Genomic DNA, 20,440 nt, shown 5'->3' with positions numbered 1-20,440 from the left:
GGTCAAAATCATATTTTTTTTATTATCTGAAACGATTAAAAACCGTGTTTACACATTATCCTCAGAATTTGAAGCCTGGGGACTCAGTATTTGTGAAGTAAAAAAACAAAATCCAAAAGCCGATTTTGAAGTTCCCGCGCTCTACGGGCCAGAGGAGTGACGTCAAAAATCGAGGCGACCTGTGACTCGAGTTTTTCTCCTGCCTCCAAAACCGCCCCAACCGGAAGTGGCGTTGCCCCCGGGATCCGCGCATCGCGCATCCTCCTTCTCCCTTCTCCGTGCGTGTCGCCTTTCGCTGCAAGCAGACGACGCTGTACTTTCAAGTTCGAAGTTTCAGGGATCTCAAATTCTTTGAGATCCCAAATTGTTCCAAAGTTTGTGAGGTTGAACAGGACGCGTAGTGGACTCGTGTCGGCGACGTGAGGGACCATGTCGCGCCGGTGCTGCGTGAAAGGATGCCCCGGCGGAATCGCAACCGAAAGCACGCTGCTGCACAGGTTCCCAAAATCTGTGCCAGAGAAGGCGGCCTGGCTAGCTGCAATTCCTGAACGACTTCTCGAAGGCTTTGGACCTAAGTCCTTTATTTGTTCCCGACACTTTGTCGACGAAGATTATGAGGTCAGTCCAAGCGTATCTAGAGCGTTGGGGGTTAAAATGGTACCTCGGTTGAGGCGTAGTGTTGTACCGACGAACTTCCCGCAGCAGGTCACACCACGCCAAGCAAAGCGCCCAAGACTAGAGGTAAGTCTACCAAATATATCTCATTAAATGCAACTTGGACTTAACCACAATCTCGATGAACGCCAGCCGACATTGGTGCGCGGCATGAATTAATATTTGCCTGCTCTTTGCTCGCCACACGAACGTCGGCTCGTCCCAGCCGCTGGGACGGGCCAACAAATTTGCACCTCGTTAACGGAGCACACTACGTAGACGTTTAAATTTGTAGCTAAAGCCGGAAGGTTGGGTATATTTATTTGCCAATTATATCCCTTTTTTGTATATTCTTACAGATTAGTTTTAGAAAAAAACCATGAAAGGTACACTTATGCTGTTTGCGCGAGTGAGTTAATACGCCCAGGGGGACATTATGTGGGTGGCTAATCGTTGCTATAAGTCGGCTAATTAATTAAAATTCACTAATTTTTATTAGTCAGGATAGACATATGGTTCCAATTAGAAACATGCTGAGCGTCGTCCAAAACCCCTAAATCAGTCATTTTTAGAAAGACTGAGCGCGTGAGAAGAGCAGTGTGGCGTTGAAGTTACCACTCGTTGAGCAGACAATATGTTTTTGAATAAATTTCAACAACCCTTTTTTTGTGATAACAAACGGGTCGATGACGTGCTTATGACTACGGGGGGGGGGGGCAGGAGGAGGAGGAGGAGGAGGAGGAGGAGGAGGAGGAGGAGGAGGAGGGAGGGAGGGAGGGGGGGGGAGGAGGGAGTATTTATTCATTAACATGTGTAAGTATTCATACTGCACTGAGGCCAATTAGCAGAAAATACCATTTTGATGACCAAGGCATTTGGGTACATGTTTGATCGCTAAAAGGTGATGTAATAAAAAAAAATATAAAAAAGGGCACTTTTTAATATTTTTTTTAATAATGTAGTTTTAAATCATTGCATTGGATGAAATTCAGTGAATGAATTTCGAATTTAATGTAAAATACAACGCAATTTCAAGTTAACCAAAAGTGCTACCATTCGGTACTACAAAAATAAAGTGTTGAGTAAGCTGTGGGTATGATGCATCATGTGGTCTGAGGCCTCGAATTAGTCGTGAGAATATCTGAATTATGACATTTGTCACTTTATTTTGGCTATGTGTAAAAAAAACTGCCGTATAAATGCAAAAATAGGTAGTGGATACCATACAGAAAAAAAAAAGAATGCCAGATTTTTCAGGTGTTTGTAATTTATGCTGACCAAAAACTATCTACCTTGTCCATGGTAAACGTTACACTAACACGAAATAAAATAACTTCAACATTTTGGGTGCAGATTTTGTGAAGCATAATACATGCTTTGTGAATTATGAAAGGTCACTTGTGACACGGGATGTACAAAGTGCATCGCAAAGATGTACTGGACAACCCAAAGTATAGTACCCAAAGTGCACAGAATGATAATTTCATTACTTTCAGGAATCTCCGGGTGACAGCGCTGCTCCAGGACTAGCTACTCCCGACCAGTCAGCAAGCTTGGCAGCTGGGCCAACTCATGTGAGTTCACACCAAATCATCATGACACCTTATACTTGACACAAAGCAGCAGGAAAAATTATTAAAAATTAAAAGCCGTACTCCGAGATAAACTAAAATTACTTAGAACAGAATGTTTAGGTTAGACTGGTGACAGGCGATAGGTCCATTCCCAGTGTAGGAGCCAGAAAAAGAGGGGATGTCATCCAGAGACTTCATAGAATTTAAGGTGGGGGGCGCCAGGCGCCCCCCCCCCCCTTCCCCGAGGGCAATTTCACATGAGTGGACCCCCCGGTGACATGAAAGAATGGGAGAATAGTATTTTTACAAATTCACCCCCCCCCCCCCCCCCCCCCCGGCCCCGGAAACAAAGTCCTGGATCCGTCCCTGGTCTTTTCTCCATCGTTATGCGATGGGTCAACACCACACATGCACATGCCTGAACAGGACACACGCCACCAGCAAACACAGGGAAAACAGGACCGCAGCCCAAAAAAGAAAACAAATAAAAAATTCCAAGGACTCGCGTGGCAGAGTGCACCGACGAGCAGAGCCATGGGGGTGCTCCCCTCCCCACTACTTGGCGAAATTCTGCTTATGTACCACCCCAAAAATCACTTTTCCAGAGAAAAACCTTGGCGGAAGCTAACAATCCATAAAGGTACAAACAGATGTCAGGGTTATCACTCACATGACAGAGCATTACCCACATTCAATTGTCCCCGATGACAACCCAAAAGACTGAAGAGTGACAGATAAAAAAATTTTTGTGGTTCCTAACCAGACTGAAAAATTCACACCTCTTTCCCACCCAAAAAACAGTACCTCGTCGCATTGGGGTGGGGCGGAAAGGTGTGCTAAAGATTAAAAGATTGAACCAACGGCTGCGGACAGTGCAGTCAGTGCCAACAAACAAAAAATAAATATCACCTAAATTCGTGACAATTGTGGACCATAAATTATCCTGTGCATGACCTATCAATTTAGAGAGCCACAAGCACTGTTTCTAAGAAGCACGTTGTTGCACATCGAGTAATGAATTTTTCTGTGTTCGTGTAAATCAGGTGTAATGCAGCTAATTTCCTTTTTTTAGTGGGTAAGCCATATATCTTGAGGAGCCTAGAGGTGCAACTGCAACAACTTGTAGATGATTTTTCCCTACCTCCTACCTTTAATTTGTAGAGGAATAAAGAAATTTAACCTGAAATAAAGAAATCTAAATTTTTTATGTCCCGTTGTCTGGATTCTAAACATTGAGATATTTCATACTTCCAGGAATGTCAGGGTGAGGAGATACCATCTCCAAATACTACTTCAAAGGATATCCACTTGGTAAGTTGTGCCTCCACATTCAACACCTGCTGTCTTCCACTACAAGACAAAAGAATGATGAGGTTATTGAAATAGCATCATCATCTGTTCCAGAGGTGCGCTAACTGTTTAGGACTGCGACCCCAAAACCTGGGCCAAACACGCTTATTAAAGAGCACAGCCTGGTTTCGTTGACTTTACCCTCGGCTTTACCAGCCACTGTTCTTAGGGGACTGTTATTTCTGTGCTAGCTTTATGCATATTCATTTTTTTTTTTCAGGAACTCTCCAAGGCCGTGTGGCCTCGTACAATAGCCCGCGACCGTTTGAGGGGTCACAACACACACTTTGCACGTCTCTGATCTGTATAATGGATGCTGCAAAAGAAGCTCCCTCTTGAAAAGCGGGCAAAATGCTTGGGCCAGGCAAGGGACATAGTTTTAAAGTAGCTTACCAGACTGGAACTTTCAAAAGATTATTTCAATACATGTTGAAAAAAGAAAGAAACAGACTCAAGCATTTTCATTTAAAGAAAAAAGAAAGAAACAGACTCAAGCATTTTCATTTAAAAGCAGCAGCTGACACCAAAAGAGTGAAGACATGTGTTCATTTACTTGCCTATTGCATTCCTTTCTTCATTCTTTTTGAGTGACACTACTCATAACTATGTGTAGTCATTGCTGTTTGCAAATACCGACTTTACTTGTGCACGTAACATACTCGCATAATTAATTTACCCGCCATGTAAGCATAAAAAAAGTCCCTTTTGTTATTCCTGCAAAGAATTTCTAATAAAAAATGTGACTGCAATCAAGTGGTTACTACAAGAACATGACTGAAGAGCTGCCAATATAAACATTGTTTTGTCCTGCAGTAAAAAAATTGCTTTCTGTGGAAACTTTCTGTGCTTGAGCACAAGCTTTTTTTTTATCTTTGCATTTAGGTTGTTGTGGTGCCACGCACTGAGCTCTCTACAAGCAAGCCACCACTGGATTCCACAGCCAGAAGACAAATGGGAACTGTAAGAGGTAAGCCCGAGTGTCTTTCTGTTTGAACATAAACAAATTTAACAGAAGCCCCTCTGGTACGGTTAAAGCCAGGAAAATTAAGAAGTCATCAACAAAAGACCTCAAGTTTCACGGTCCCAACATTTCAAAAACCGAATTGACTTCTTCAGGTGTGACTATTTACAAATGTGAATGATTGCTTTCATATTTTGAATACTTCAAACATTACTAACTTTCTGGCACACCTATACTCTATCGAGCCAGCCATTCAGTTCACTGTGGAATGTGAAAAGGAGGACACCTTGCTGTTTCTGAATATATTTATAAAGCGACAAAGAGAATATCTGAGGTTTACACCATACACCTTTTCATCTTAGTAGTTCCCTGACTGGCGCATAGTGTACTTCCACCATTAAATGGTTTCACTTCGGTCGGTTTTGGTTTTAGCGTACTCGTGGCTATTGTTCTGTGCTTTATTGCATGCATTTAATTTTATAATATAAATATTATGTAGCAAAAGAACAATCAAACAGTGTCATAGCTGCATTGAGAACTCCTAACCTTTTGCTTTTTTGGAACACGTGGCTGTGTGCTTCCTTCAAAGTTGACAGCCATGAACTGTCACAGCATTAGGAACAATGTTTTAGTGTTGTAGCCATTTATGCAAAACGTTCCCTGTACAAAAAAACAAATTACCAAAACCATGCAGCTCTTCGGACGAATAAAAAAATAAGAGTATGGAAAACCTGAAAGCTTCCGCTATCACACACGTGTATGCTTATAACCGCCGGCATCCATTGAAACTTTTTTTCAGTTTGTTTAAAGGCCCGAAACATTGTGAACTCGCTGCAATTGTACCGTTGAAAGATTTAAAAGCACCAGATAAAAGACAGAGATAAACATCCACTATTTAGTGTCTCTGAGAGTTTCTCTTTTGATCATCAAAACTGCTTTCGTCTGCCTGGATGGCACAGCACAAACATTTAAGACTTTCCTGTGTCTTTTTTTCTGTCATTTTCATTTCGAACACGAGGCAAGCAAGCCACAATCATTGAGCAGACGTTGCCTTCATAACCAGTGAACTATACTGAGCCCTCGTGCTGCTCTTACCGTCGGCTTTCGATTCGACAACGTCAGAGCTAGCGCTAATCTTCAGCATCCCAACACACATATCCAGTGCGCCGTGGCTGGATGTAGAGTGCGCCGTGGCTAGATGTTAAGACAACTCTAGATATTGTTAAGATGATGATGTCCACTAATTGGAAAGCAGACATAAGCATTTAGAAAAAAGTTCACCAAAGAATGCCACCACAGTAGAAAAAAAACAAACCTGCTGCTCCTCGCATGTAAATAGCCTCCCCCCCCCCTTCAAAAAAAAACAAAAAACAAGTCGGTTTTGAAACAAAGGCACCCTGATTCGTTAAGGCTTTGTTGGCGGGTGTTTTTATTTTTTTTTTATTTTTGTGTTTATGAGTATGCAAATTTTCTATCAGCAACTCACCCCGAAAAATTTCTCATTCCAGCGACACAGACTGACATGCTGACAGAGTTCAAGGTTCTAGTCAGCCGTGGCACTCAGACTGATTACATGCGGACATCTTCGCCTGCCGCACTGGAGATCTGTCCCTTTGACTTTGGACCAACATCACCTGTTCCATTTATCGATCCGGCATATCAGGTTCAGCCCACAGAGGAACCGCAGCCTCAAGTGGAACCTGGGCCAGCCACACTGGCAGGAATTGACTGGTTGTTCTGTGAAACGGAACAAGACATGGAGGTAGAGCTGCCTTCAGAGATAAAACTGCCCTCGGAGCTACCTGGAGACGACTTCCCCACTGAAGGAGATTGCTGCCTTGAAGCCGACCCTGCCTTTGAGGATGGCCTCCCCTCAGAAGCAGACCCGCCCTCTGAAGGTTACCTTTTCTCTGAAGCCGACCCCCCTTCTGAAGCAGAGCCATACGATGCCGCAGATGACACATACTACCCCTCGGAAGAAGACAGCATTAACAGGTTCGCCTTGCTTGATATACTGCAATGAGGCTCTAAATAATTTATTCTAAGTTATGTAATTTGCAAATTTTATCATAACTGTTTGGTTTACTTCATACACTGTCTCAGTTATGGTGCTAATTGCTTTGGAATGCCACTTCCTGTGTTTCACAATCTGACCACCAAGCTGCACTAGTTTGCACAGCACATAACTCTAGTCCCCCCATTTTCCTGCCTCAGATATTTATCCATACATGGCTTTATTTGAAATCTCAAATAAAGAATCATTAGTTTTACAAGTAGTTTTAGCATGATGCACAAAGCATTGAACATTATATGTTCCTTCTTTTTTTAACTCTAAAGGTCTGCAGGCAAAAGCACAGCTCCGACACCCGACAAGGAAAGGAAATATATAATCTATGAAGGATCCTTGTTGGTGCTGTTCAAGTTTTGTAGAGAGTGCCACAAGCCCTGCACAGCGGAACTGCATCCTGACGGCACTTGCCTGACAGTGACCACGCAGTGCCAAGATGGACATGTCAGGAAGTGGACAAGTGAGCCCAGTGTGTCGGGGAGGAACGTGGGAAGCCTTCTTCTCTCCGCCGCAGTTCTCTTCAGTGGGGCAAGCCCTGTTGTAACACTGAGGATGCTGCGGCACATCAACATTCAAGTCATCTCCGACCGCACCTACTACAGATATCAAAAGCATTATCTTCTGCCTTCAATAGCCAGGGTAAGTCTCTTTTTCAATACTATGTTATGATGGACAGTGTTCATAATGGGTGACAGTCACACCCAGAATCTACAAGATATGGTCCTCACCACCTCAGACCACCATTCAAAATAACGGACGTTCATATCAAGATTTTGTTAAGGCCCGTTCACACACCTGCGTTCGGAGCGACCACTATGCTTACGAACGAATGCAACCGCTGCGACATCAACGACAACTGTGCGCGACGTGTACACACACATGCAACCGCATGCAACCACACGAATCGACAGCCAATGAGAAACGAGTTTCAGCTCTTGCTCCTAGCCAATAGTAAGCAACCCAGCTACGCTTACAAACATGGCGGACGGTTTCCTACCCGACGCAGGGTAGCGGGGCCGCTGATCTCTATTGTAGTAGGCTGGATCACGGATCGGGAGCCCGTCGGTGTCGCCACCGGCGGCTATTGCTTGACACCAGGCAATACACGCAAGTCTATGGGAGAAACGCACACAAGTAAGAATATTGAAGCACGTACGCTGTGCTCAAAGGCGAGTGTTTTATGGTGAGCCGCGGTGCTTATGTCGAGTGTTTGGAGATTGAATCTGTATTTGTCAAATGTTCGAACGCTGATGAAAAAAAGGGAAACGTACCGGAGCGCCTACGGCTCTCGTAGTGTAGTAAGCAAAGAAACTTGCTGTCAATGAGACCGTCCTCGGGGAAGCCCAGAAGTTGATGAATGACAAAGAAGTTCCATCTCGACAGAGGCTTTCTGGGAGTGAGCAAATTCCGCGTGGCAAAGCCTTCGAGCTCCTCGTCTGCTAAACCCAACTGAACAAAACCGCCACCCACGCCGCGGTAACTCTAGGTAACTCTTGCCTCATTGAGCTGTACTACAGCGGAGTCACTCTCGACCACAAAATATTTCTTTAAAAGAACTGCGAGGGCTATCAGTTTTAATATTTGTATGCAAACTATCTGACGGGCTTATCGAAAAGCATCTTAAAAGTTTCAGTGCTACAGCAGCTTAGAAACGAGAAAAGCGGCACTTTTTCTCGTTCTCCCCATAGAGTCCCATGCATTGGCTGGTGTCAATCAATGGCCACCGATGGCGACACTCGGCCCCAGCTGCCGAGGCCGCGGTCCGCGATCCAGCCTACTACAATAGAGATCAGTGACCGGGCCCTGACTAGAGCAGCCCGAGGTTTCAACTACGGCGTACAATCACGAAGATCTGCTGTGCGCCTACAATAGCTTTGTAAAGGCTGTTTCAGACATCTAAAACGAACCCGTTATCCGCGACTGCGTCCGTCGTGATCGCAGCGACCGCAACGACCGCGCTGCGCCGCGCGTACACTGCTGCTGCCACTGCAACAAGCGCAGCAGGTCGGCAGCACGGCAACCGCCTCTCCGTTGCCGTCAGCTGTGTCAACGGTGCCTCTATAAAGAAGGGGACGCACTGCCACTCACTTGCGTAACAGAAAATAGACCGTCTTCTATGACCTCAAGCTTTATTACTCTTTTTTTTTTTTTTTAGGATACGCTTGCAGGGTAGTGCATTAGAAAAAGAAAAAGATGCAGTACGCCGTCTTGCACGATCACGACTTTAATACACGACTTTGCCAACAGTAGAAATCTCACCACACGCCATTTCTACAATTATAAAAGATGATGTAATCTTAGCAACGCTACGTAGAAATATAATTTGACAGTCGTTGCAAGCGTTCAGGATTGCTAACACTAATCACCTTTTTCGGGCGATGAAAAAGCGTGAAAATTTGCACCCTTTATACGGCACGCACCAGTAATACCTTGAACTTAAGCACACGCATGAAATGCGCCAAAAATCCGGGCGATGTGCGAGGACACAAATGCTAAGAAAGCACCACTGTAGTCGAAGTAAACAAACACAACGGCACGGGCGTTTCTGCTGTCTTGAGAGTGCCGCCACGTGATTGCCGCACGAGTAGGTGGATCTTCCCTTCTAGTACGTGCTGGGCTATCATAACGACACACGACGAAAATTCACAGTCAAGGATAGTGCTTTTACGGGGAAGGATGAGCTTCCACCACGCCGTCTACGTCGACGATTACCACGGACGCCATGTTTACAGCTCGAAGGAGCCCGGGATGACCAGCATGCAACGCGCGCGACCAAGCTCTCTTCGATTTGTGATTGGTCTGTCGCTCCCGTCGTTCCCGAACGTAACGAAAAAGTTCAGCCTGGCTCAACTCCTTGCGTTGCGAACGAACACGAACAAAACGACCGTTTGGCGCTTCGTTGCTATGGTAACTCGTCGTTCCAACCGGTTGCATTAGTTCGTAAGCGTAGTGGTCGCTCCGAACGCAACTGTGTGAACGGGCCTTTAATGTTTGCGAGCCTCTCATGTACTGCAGTCACTAGCATAATGATCATATTTTTTACCCACTAACAGTTACTCACATTTGATGCCGAAATGTCATCCTGCAGCAGTATTGCAGTGTTAAATCACATACTGGGTCCACTATTGAAATCTGGACAAAATTGAATTGGAAACTTCCACTCGACTACTAAACTCAAGAGCTTTGACTGACTATTTTCGCCTTACATGCGAGACTTCCTTTGGTTCATACCAGATTTGCAGGGACACCAGCATTGCTTTCTTTCTCCCTGCTAGAATTGTGTGGGGTCTGCAGTAATAAATAAAATAAAAACAGAATAAACTCTTATACCGTGAGGTTTTCAAATTTAACATTGTCCAGATTATAGTGTTGGACCTAGTGCACAGGAGCAGAGGCTGCAATGTGTAGCAAGATGTCCTGACAGGGCTCTTCGTGTAGGCGCAGCATGTTCGCGCTTGTGATTAATAAAATATCTGCCCGTGTAGCCGATGTACGACGATCTGCATGACATGGCACTTTCATATACCAGTCCCGTGGTGCATTCTGTGAACCTGTTGTAGTGCTTTGTATAGCAAGAATCTGTGGAATTTCGGAAATTGTTGATTTTGCGGCACATTTGTGATAGCTTATTGCGTGCAGAAAAAACAATGAGTGCATCGTACCGATCGGCAACCTTTTTAAGATTGTGGATTAATGAGTACAAGCACAGGATTACCGCAGGACTTGCAGAGTCTCTTTTCCGAGGTTGCCTCAGTCTCCCTTCATCTTTTTTTATTAGGCTGTCCACCACTTCCGCCAGAGCGCTCCTACAGCAGCCCGGTTTCTGCAACCATGCTACCTGTTCCGTGAAGATCTCTTGAGCACTATGTGCACAGGACCTTTTAAGTAACGCCTCGAAACATTGTCTCTTTGTGCCTATGTGTATGTGTGTGTCGGTTGCAGAAAGCGGGCTACCGTCGGAGCACTCTGGCGGAGGTGGCGGACAGCTTAATAGGAAAGAAGGGACACCGAGGCAACCTCAGGAAAGAGATTAGGCGAATCCTGCATGAGCACTCATTAACCTGCAATCTTAAAAAGGTTGCCGATCGATACGATGCACCCATTTCTTTTTCGACACCCAATAAGCTATCACGATTGGGCCGCAAAATCAACAGTTCCCTCAAAGTCCGCAGATCCTTGTGATACAAAGCCCTGTAACAAGTTCACAGAATGCGCCACGGGACTGGTATATGAAATTCCCATGTCATGCAGATCGTCAGCCACATGGGCAGATGTTTTAATAATTGCAAGCGCAAACATACAGCGGTTACACGGACAGCCCCCCAAGGACACCTTGCTACACGTTGCAGATACTGCTCCTGTACGCCATCATATTCCAGTTGGATATCTAGGGAGCTGTACGAGGCCTTTGATATAACAGAAAAATGTATAAATTGTATTAGTGAAGGTCCGTGTCATTATCGGCGAAAGAGTAAGCCTTTTTGCCACGGGCTACACCACACACAGGCGTGACTGTGGATTCTGCTACGAGTATAAAGAGATTGGGTTTTTCCATAAATCTTAGCTGTAAAGGTGCCCCGTTTCGACTTTTTTTTCTTTTATTGTCCTTGTGTAGTTTCAACTCTTAGTTTCGGCACTTTGTGCGTGATAATGAACCAACTAGCCCAAATCACCATTTTAATGCAACCGCTGTTTGTCTTTCTTTCTGTTGTCAGTCACGGGCTCTCAATGTGGAGTTTCGTTAATTATATTGCAGAAATAAAATGATTCATGTCATTCAGGTCTGGAACGCCGAGCAGGAATGCATCCTTGAGGAGATGAGAAGTGCAGGAGGCGCCCATTTATCGGGTGATGGACGTTGCGACTCCCCCGGATTTAGCGCTAAGTATGGCACATACAGCTTTTACTCCAACACCCTGAACAAGATTGTGCACACAGAGCAAGTTCAAGTTGGTGAGGTGAACAATTTTATTCATTCATCTGTGTTCCAGCCTCCACGTTAGCTAAAACTTCAAATTATCACTACAGCACGAAGAATTGTGGAAACAATTTCTACAAATCCATCTTGCATCCATTTACAACGAACCTTACGTTTATGGCTTATCGGAATGGATAAGTGTGAGCGGTAACAATCACAACGGTCAGCTAAGAAAGGCAGGTTCAGAAATTTCCATTTTGCTATAACGGACTGCGATACGACCAGTTGAGCTGCAACGCCAGGTTGCTATGGCAACCGTTGCCCGTGCACATGGTTGAAGGAGACGAGGTTTGCTCCGTTGCGATCCCACACAGTTCAGACTCCTCCTCTATTCTTCTACCGTGCCTGTGCATAGTGCCAAAGGAAAGCCAAAATGAGCCTACCTTGTTACGGGTTTTTATGACAAGATTGGCAATACTGGAGCTCTGCATACACTCTGTGTCCTGGGGCTTTCACTAGTATATTTTCTCTTTGGACCTTTGTGAACGTTTTTAGAGAACCAGTGTAAAATAATGAGACGAAAATGCATCTATCTGCCCAGTTTCCAAACTAGCTGTCTATACTCTGGACTGCAGATTCCTATATTGATGGGACAGAACTTAGTGAGCTGAGACCAGTACCCCAAAAAATGTCTACATAACAAGGCGTCAATGTAAACGAGACATAGCTGTCTACAAGAATGTTACGAATGATGTACTTGTGTAATGGGGAAGTTGATATGATTGACTCACTCTATTTCTAAACATAAATAGATAGCATTTTACAGTAACTTGTAGTGAAGTTGGATATATTACCGGCTGATGTCACCACCTCACCTGCGCCCTTACGTTCTGTTTTAATGTCAATAGTCTGCATGTTTTTTGGGGTGCTTGTTGTTTATTAGAAGAAAAATTGCAGCGACGAGCAGTCGGCATAGTCGTTCCGACGGTGACATCATGAAGACCTAGACATTATTTTTTTAAATAACGAAGATGAGGGGAATTCTTGTGATGGTAGCACCATTTCGGAGAATTCTGCCAACAACAAATACACTTTAAAAGGACTTGTGAGTCGCAACTACAGAAAGGTACTCCTAACTGTGGCGCATCATCGTCAGAACTGTTGCTAGACGAGGAATGAGCAAAGCATTCCAGGTTGTAAAAAAACATGTTTCCTTATTTCGTCCTCTTTTCATTTATGCTTGCTGGAAAGCATGTTAGAGAAGCAAAAGATTTGTGCAAGGATTAGCTCAGCTTTAGGTGGAACAGCCTGTCATGTGGAGGGCCCGGCAGTGCACGCTGCATGCGGTACCGAATGGGCTAAGAGAAGGGCAACTGTGGTCAATATATTTCTTATTTTGGGATTACGACTGTTTTTAGGTAAACCAGTGTCCCTGAATAACAAGGTACAATTTTTTTTATATTGCGCATAGTTTATAAATATTACGGCTCAAAGTTTGCTTTTGGTCGTCTACGGCAAAACCAAAAGTACTTGCTAGAGGGTGGCAACACTGGTCATCAGCCGTACGGCTGCAACGTGACGTCACAAGGGTGCTGCGGTACAACCAATGAACTGCAACTCCACCGTTGCATGACGTCACACAGATGCTGCACCAGTTTTCCTTGATTAAAAGCTATCCTGCTTGCCGCGTGCTAAAGAGCAGCTGGTCCCATCTTTAAAATAAGTTTTATGGGAGAATGCGGTTTCACTTTGACATAATATTTCAGCTATGATCATATTTCGTGCTACTAAAGCGACACCAGTAACTTACTTTAATTTCATTTTCAACCAGAGTTGCCTTTTTTAGAGAGGTTCTTGGCAATTGTGTACAACTCCCTTGCTTTTTTTTTTTTTTCTTTCTTCACTAGAATGACGCAGTGCAGGCAAGCTCGCACATGGAGAAGGTTGGCTTCATGAGAGGCTTCAACTACCTGCAAGAAAACAACATAGATGTGTTATCATTCACCACAGATCGGCATGTGTCAATCAAGAAAGAGATGGCAACTAATCATCCCGATGTCAGCCACTGCTTCGATGTGTGGCACTTTGCAAAGGGTATGGAATAACAGAGCTCTGAACACCTGCAGCTACCTGGACATATACAAAAGTACACAAAACAAAACTGGTAGATGCCGGTATATATAATAAACTTTGCTGCTAGCAGATCAGATGTGGATAATAGGGGTTGCAGTTGAGGGCTGGATGTTACCTCCGTAAATCTGATATTATCATAAAATGTGTGTACTTGGGGAAAGCATGTCTGTGCAATTGAATGTGCGTCAAAAGTGCCCGTCAGGTCTAAAATATATAACGAAATGTTGTACATAGCTGGTTGGATGAATATGAAGCCTATTGAAGACTTGATGCAAATAATAAACCAGCTACCTGTGTGGCGGGATATTACAGTAATGAATATTCAGGGACATACTGTTCTCATAAGGAAAGATTTGGAAGGGCCTTACAAGCACGGCATTTACTTTACCCTCGTCGTGCAGAATAAAGCTCACCAGTCAGTTACTTGTTGGAGTTCTAATTACAATCCTCATTGTTCCATTCTACGAATACAATTCCTTAGTTCCAAGCACTAAAACCAGTCAAACTTTATAGCGTTTCTTCACTCTGTCCATCCATTACAGGCATCACAAACAAGCTGCGAGCAGCGAGCAAACGCCCTCAGAACAAAGATCTGAAAAGATGGATGGAAAAAGTAACGAACCACGTGTACTGGTGTGCAGCTATTGGGAATGGCGATGGCCAAGTGGTGCTTGATGCGTGGAAAACAATCACGCGCCACATCATCAACGTTCATGACGGGCATGAGGGCTCCATCTCAAGATGCATGCATGGGCCGTTACACAACAAGTTGTGGCTCAATGCAGGTGGGTTCTTTTTAGAAACTGTTCAGAAGCTGAGATGACAACTAACAGATGTTGTTTTTCTTTTCTTGCATAATACGAAAGAGTCATCAGCATACCAGGTTTTCATGAAAGTTGCACTTGCCCCACTGCTGCTTCGGGACATCAGGCAGCTTTCGCCTTCCTTCCAAACCTAGAGCCTGGAGTCATTCCATAGTGTGCTCATCGGATTCGCACCAAAGTCTACCGTATTCACCTATGAGGGGATGCGTGCCCGGTATGCTACGCCACACCTCACATCTGTACACTGCTCTGAACGTGTGTAAATCTCTTCCAGAACCCTACTGGCTGTGCTGCATTTTAATGCAAATGCAAAACGCCTGCAGGCCACAACCAAGGATGGCCAGGGCAGGTACAAGGTCAAAGCATCAAAATCAAGGAAGGACCATCTGGCGGCATTCCAAATGGCAGAAGGGGCGAAATTCGGTAAACATACGCAAAATCTCACTCTCACTCAATGTGTAACCAATACCACTGAAATCTTCTCTTTGCAGAGTATATCAGTACACTGATGACGAACGTGCTTGAACGTCTCGAGCGTCTGCCATCTTTCAGGGAAGCTGCTTCTGAGCTGTCGACTCCTCCCCCTCCTCCACCCATGATTGCCAGGGTGCAACCCAGACCGTCTAAGGCAGACTTGGTAGCTGCACACAAATCCCGGTTCGGGAAGGCCTAGGCACCATCCTATTCAACCTTTTCTGCCCCAACGTTACTAGATCGGCTCGGTTGTCAAGCTCCGCATTAGCCGCGCTTGGGAAAGCCAGCCCCCTCCGCTCATGCGAGCGGGGTGGGCTGGCTTTCCAATCCGGACATTACCACAATGCAACAGTTGTTAGTAAAACACTTTGTAAGCCCACACAGGAACTATGTGACTTCACGGTGTGTCCAAGGGTACCCAATCGTTGGACCGAGCGGGTTGGGTGGGCTGTGACACGAATGCCGCTACACGGCAGTGAATGGCAGCGCGTCACTTTTTTCTCTGACCTTGTCAACTTAGCCGATCCAGTAACGTTGCTCTTCCCTGTACTTGTATATAACTCTACCTCGAGCTAGTTTGCTTTCTGTTGTGTAATGGTACCTTTTACAAGTGTAGATAGACCGCAAAGCCAGCAGGACGTGGCCGGCTGAACAGAAATGAAGACGAGCAAGAATGGAACGAAGATTGCGAAGGTGATCCGGGTCAGACTTGCCAGTGACAAGAATGTTGTCAAAGACACAGCAACGTGTGGCAATCCAAAAAACAAGTTCTCTATTTCTCACTGGAAAATAGCTGGAGCAGACGACACCCCGAAAGGAAGACGGGTGTACTGGAACAAGCCCTTGTGTGTTGAAATGGTCACATACTTTTTGGAGTCTTCGAGAACTACTTACTGGTAGAGCTGGAGCAGACAACACTCCGAAAGGAAGACGGGTGTACTGGAACAAGCCCATGTGTGTTGAAATGGTCGCATACTTTTTGGAGTCTTGTTCGAGAACTACTTGCTGGTAGGCATCCCTCAAATCCAACTTTGTAAATTTCTCGCCCCCAAAAAGCGTGGCCCACAGATCTTAGATTCTTAGAATGGGGTACTTCTCTAATGTTGCCACTTGATTTACAGTAACTTTGAAATCTCAAAAATTCCTCACACGACCATCCTTCTTTGCCACAGGAACAATGGGTTCCTGTGGCAGGTTGAAGTTCTGACCGGTGTAAAAACAGCCTCTCTTTCTAGCCGCTGGTGGTCTTGCGTAACTCCATCTTTCAAATCAGAAAGTAGCGGGCGTGGCTTGAAGTGGGGTGCATGAATTGTGGCTTCTGTGCTCTTGAAGGTGCTAAGACTTTTCTCGAAGACTTCCAATAACTCGTGAACTAGAGTTTTCACATCCGAGAGGGAATGAACGGTTGCCTCCACCTTCGAGAAATTGATTCCCAGCTCTCGAATCCAATTGCGTCCAAGCAGTGTAGGTGAACCATCTCCTGTACTCCTGAAAACAGTTTTTTTTTTTTGTACATGACGGACAGAGTTGCTTTTGTATCCATCTCCATGCAAAGTGGCTTGCTGCACACAGTGACGGTGGAAGGCGGTGAGGACGCAGCGCTGTCAATTTGCCACATGTCAAAAACCTCGGGACGATGTCACTCCGGTATCTTCAAAGTTGTCATCAAGAACGTTGATTGGAAATGTCTGAGGTGGACGGGACTTGCGTCCTGACCCCAAAAAATGCTGCTTCGCAGGTTTGTTCTTGGACGACTGGGCGTTCTTCTATTTTGAATTACACTTTCGACAGGTGTACCCGCTTGCTGCAGTAGCTGCACGTGGTATTCACATGCTTGCAGCTGTATGCAAGGAGTTAATCTCCGCAGCAGTAGCAGGTGACGTCTCGCGCCAATGCCGTGACACAGTGAGTCGTGAACGCATTGCTGCTAGAGCTTGCCTGGCAAATCTCTCCAGTGTCCTTCACTGCTTCCATGGCCAAAGCGGTCTGTACAGCATCCTCGAACATGAGGTCCAGCTGCTCCAGGAGCCTGGTCCAGATTGTAATGCTGATTATTCCTCAGACTATGCAATCTCTCGGCATGTTTCTTAGCGCTGTTCCAAAATTACAGTGCTCCAACAGGCTCTTCAATGCTGCAACAAAATTCCTTACGGTTTCCCCTTCTGTGGGAACACGCAAATTGAAATGAAAACATTGAACAATACCAAAAGGTTTGGGGCAGTACTGGCTCCCGAGAATGGTAAGAACTTTGCCTAAAGACTTATGTTGTGGTTTGGCGGGCTTCACCAGATCTCGGAGTAGGGAGTAGGTTTCTGCGTCGCAACTTAAGAAAATGTCCTTTTCCTTGTCATCGTCAACATTGTTCGTTGAAAAAAAAAAAAAGAAAGCTCCAAGACGTTCGACGTATGATGGGCTCTCCTCACCTTTCTCTGAAAAGATTCAATTCTGCCGAATGTAGGCGTGGCTAACTCAGAAGCTTGAAGAAAACCTGATAGCTGTAGAATATGTCGTGAACTTGCAATGCCCGAAGAACCTGAATAAATAGACCGCTCTCACTAAGCGTTCGGCACATGCGTAACGCCGCCATAACTTTAGTTCACCAGAGGCAGACGGCAGTGCACGCGAGGGCTCCTGCCGTCTCGTGCTCTACACACACAGAGCTCCAGCGAGGTTGACGCACGCGCAACTAGACTAAAATTTCCTCGATACATTGCGGCAGCGCTGGCATAGTCCAACTGGCTGGTGAGATCGGTCTATTATTTTTCTCGTCACCAATTGTTACAAGTGTAGATAGAACTTGCGACGCGGGAAGAACCTGAATTAATTCTTTTTCTCGTTACCAATTGTTACAAGTGTAGATAGAACTTACGATGCCTGAAGAACCTGAATGAATTCTTTTTCTCTTCACCAATTGTTACAAGTGTAGATAGAACTTGCGACGCCTGAAGAACCTGAATGAATTCTTTTTCTCGCCGCCAATTGTTACAAGTGTAGATAGACCGCAAGACCAGCAGGACATGACTGGCTGAACAGAAACATGACAACGTTACTTTCACTTCTGGACCTGATGAAATGCTTTAATGTCTCGTGATGGTGATCGTCGTAGCAGACAACTACCACTAGGGAATCCGGCAGTGCTACTAGCCTGATCGAGATTGTGACAGTACCCTATTGCTGTTCACAGACGACATCAAACTTTTCTCAGTGTTCATTCTCTTGTCAATTGCATTTTTCTGCTGTAGAGCAGCAACATGGCCTTGTATATATTGTGTAATGCTTGCTCATGCTTCAATATATTTTTATGTTTTCATCTGTTAATTTATGCAACGAAATGAAAACTGTATAGTGCTTCAATATATTTCTATTTTTTCATCTGTTGGTTTAGGCAACGAAATGAAAACTGTATAGTACTTAATATATTTCGATTTTTTCATCTGTTGGTTTATGCAACGAAATGAAAACTGTATAGTTGTTTTGTGGCATATGAAAATAAACATAAGTAAAATTGTTGCACCAAGACTCACCTTGGAAACCTTGGGTACCTAAACCCCGTCTCCTCCTCACTAGGAAATGCCTCCCTGATTGTCCGCACAACACAAGAAGGCAGGACAAACCTGTTGCCCCTGCCAAGTCGCCCCCACACCCAGCGCACAAATCGGCGATAGGCAACATACCTATAACGCCTGGAAGAAAAAAAAAAAAAAAAAAAAAGATCACAACATTAGGAGAGTCCCAGTTTCGTCTGCCACATGGTGGGTAGAATCTATTCGACCCATTTAGCAGTCGTAATAAACGCAACAATGGCCCAAAATTAATTTTGATAACTTCGAAAAGATGCCTTGGCAAAAATTTGTGAACATTTTTTTACCAGTGTTATGTGCGTTACTTTGAAATAATTAATCTACCAACCACCTGCGGGCACCTCTATAAATAGCAGCGTGACACGTTAAAAAGCCAATCTATTCGGTCACTTCAGAGGGCCAACGTGAACGCCCGATAGATCGCATCAACTTCGCCGAGTATACAGAATATATTACCTATGCATGTCGTGGTGCATGGCGAATCTTCGGTCGTGCAACTCGAAGTAGGCTAGCCTGAGCATCACTAGGTTGAGGCACACCAGGGGAAACTCCTCGTGCGTCGTGATGCAGCCCAGGCGCTGAATCCGAGTCAACTTGGGACCCATATCCCTGCAGCAGCGGCACTCGTCGGGCACGAAGCTGGGCAACACAGCACATCGGCTGCAGCTGCACCTAGTGAAGGCCACGAAGTAACAATATCACTTGGGTGAACTGATCTATGACTTTTAGATTGGTCTCACCAGTCAGTGTTGTCGAGACGCCACAAATCAGGGTGGGGCGAGAGCTCCGACGACTCGGCGACGGCGTCATCCGGATCGTCCCATTCCCGATCAGGGGTATCATAAGGCACCAAACCCAGTTGTTTCGATCGTTCGACTATTTGTTTTTCTAAGTCTGAGAGGTCATCGGGCACCGAAAAGGGAACTTCGTCCGATTCTCCGACCATCCTCACTATGGTCACTGCTACCCGAGTCCCGGCTCTCACTGCTAGCCTGCTACAGATGCCGAGCTCCGCCATTTTAACTGAGGGTGGATAAAAAGCCAGGAGGCCTCAAAACTTCCGGACTCCCGATTTCGGATATTTTAAAAGAACGTGCGCAGTACGTTCAAAATTGGATTAAAAAACATGTTTTACGAATGCCGGTATTAAATGTTATAGAAATGTCGCCTACAAAGCTTCTAAATTTTATGATTTTTGACGTCACCGATCAAAAGAAGGGAGGAGGCTAGAGGCGGGAGATTCAAACGCCAAAACTAAAAAGGCGCGCGCGCGGGCGGAAAATTTTTTTTTCGCGATGCGGTTTTTTTTGCGTGTCTATGACTGCAACTTGCATCGTTTTAGACAATAAAAAAAATACGACCTTTGGGGTGTCAGTGCCCCTTTAAATTTGAAACTTGGTAAGCAGGCTTCATGTAAACAGTAGATACAAAAAGATGTTCATCATTGTTACCAGTGGCCATCACCAACTTGTTATGCCTAATTCACTTGGTCCGATTCTGCTTGCGATTTTCAGTATCGGCGTCGACCATCTCAGCTACGGTTCACGCTGTTGCAGCCCGAGTGACTTCGCGACTGAAAATTGCGAGCGAAATCTCATCATGCGAATCAGGCTTTAGCGTACATTCTGCGGCGTCCACGCGGAATGAATCGCCGCATGTCACATTATTCACGCGAAGTTTTGCGGTGTAACGAGCCTCGGTAATATCCCTGAGGCCGCTCAAGTAGTCAGGCATCGCCAAAACGACGTAGAATCACCAATTCGAACACCAAAAAGGGCAGGGGGACTCACACCGACAACGACAACATCGCATTCCAATGGTTCGTTTATGGGCGACGGCGAGCTTCTCGCCCACACTCCATCGCGCATGCGCGGCGCCAGTGGCGCTCCAGTTTGTAAATATG

The 20,440-nt window shown here is 45.2% G+C and overlaps 2 protein-coding genes across 2 annotated transcripts; one reads left to right on the top strand and one right to left on the bottom strand.

The window, feature by feature from the left end:
- The first annotated feature begins 329 nt into the window (after positions 1-329).
- Positions 330-11,610, top strand: LOC120847689 (cell surface glycoprotein 1). Its single transcript, XM_040219545.1, has 8 exons — positions 330-741; positions 2,151-2,228; positions 3,483-3,539; positions 4,461-4,545; positions 6,048-6,534; positions 6,877-7,067; positions 7,122-7,246; positions 11,389-11,610. The coding sequence occupies exons 1-8, from the start codon at positions 430-432 to the stop codon at positions 11,608-11,610; spliced, it is 1,557 nt and encodes a 518-aa protein (XP_040075479.1). The 5' UTR covers positions 330-429.
- A 1,799-nt stretch (positions 11,611-13,409) lies between these two features.
- Positions 13,410-19,570, bottom strand: LOC115318835 (P2X purinoceptor 7). The gene is made up of 4 exons (XM_029978544.2): positions 19,278-19,570; positions 18,994-19,209; positions 18,481-18,639; positions 13,410-13,495 (listed from the first exon to the last, which is right to left on the bottom strand). The coding sequence occupies exons 1-4, from the start codon at positions 19,553-19,555 to the stop codon at positions 13,492-13,494; spliced, it is 657 nt and encodes a 218-aa protein (XP_029834404.2). The 5' UTR covers positions 19,556-19,570; the 3' UTR covers positions 13,410-13,491.
- Positions 19,571-20,440: the final 870 nt, after the last annotated feature.

The sequence above is a fragment of the Ixodes scapularis genome, unplaced genomic scaffold, assembly GCF_016920785.2.
Source record: "Ixodes scapularis isolate PalLabHiFi unplaced genomic scaffold, ASM1692078v2 ptg001421l_1__unscaffolded, whole genome shotgun sequence".
In the NCBI taxonomy this organism is placed as follows: Eukaryota; Metazoa; Arthropoda; class Arachnida; order Ixodida; family Ixodidae; genus Ixodes; species Ixodes scapularis.
This window is presented reverse-complemented; position numbering and strand designations above follow the sequence as displayed.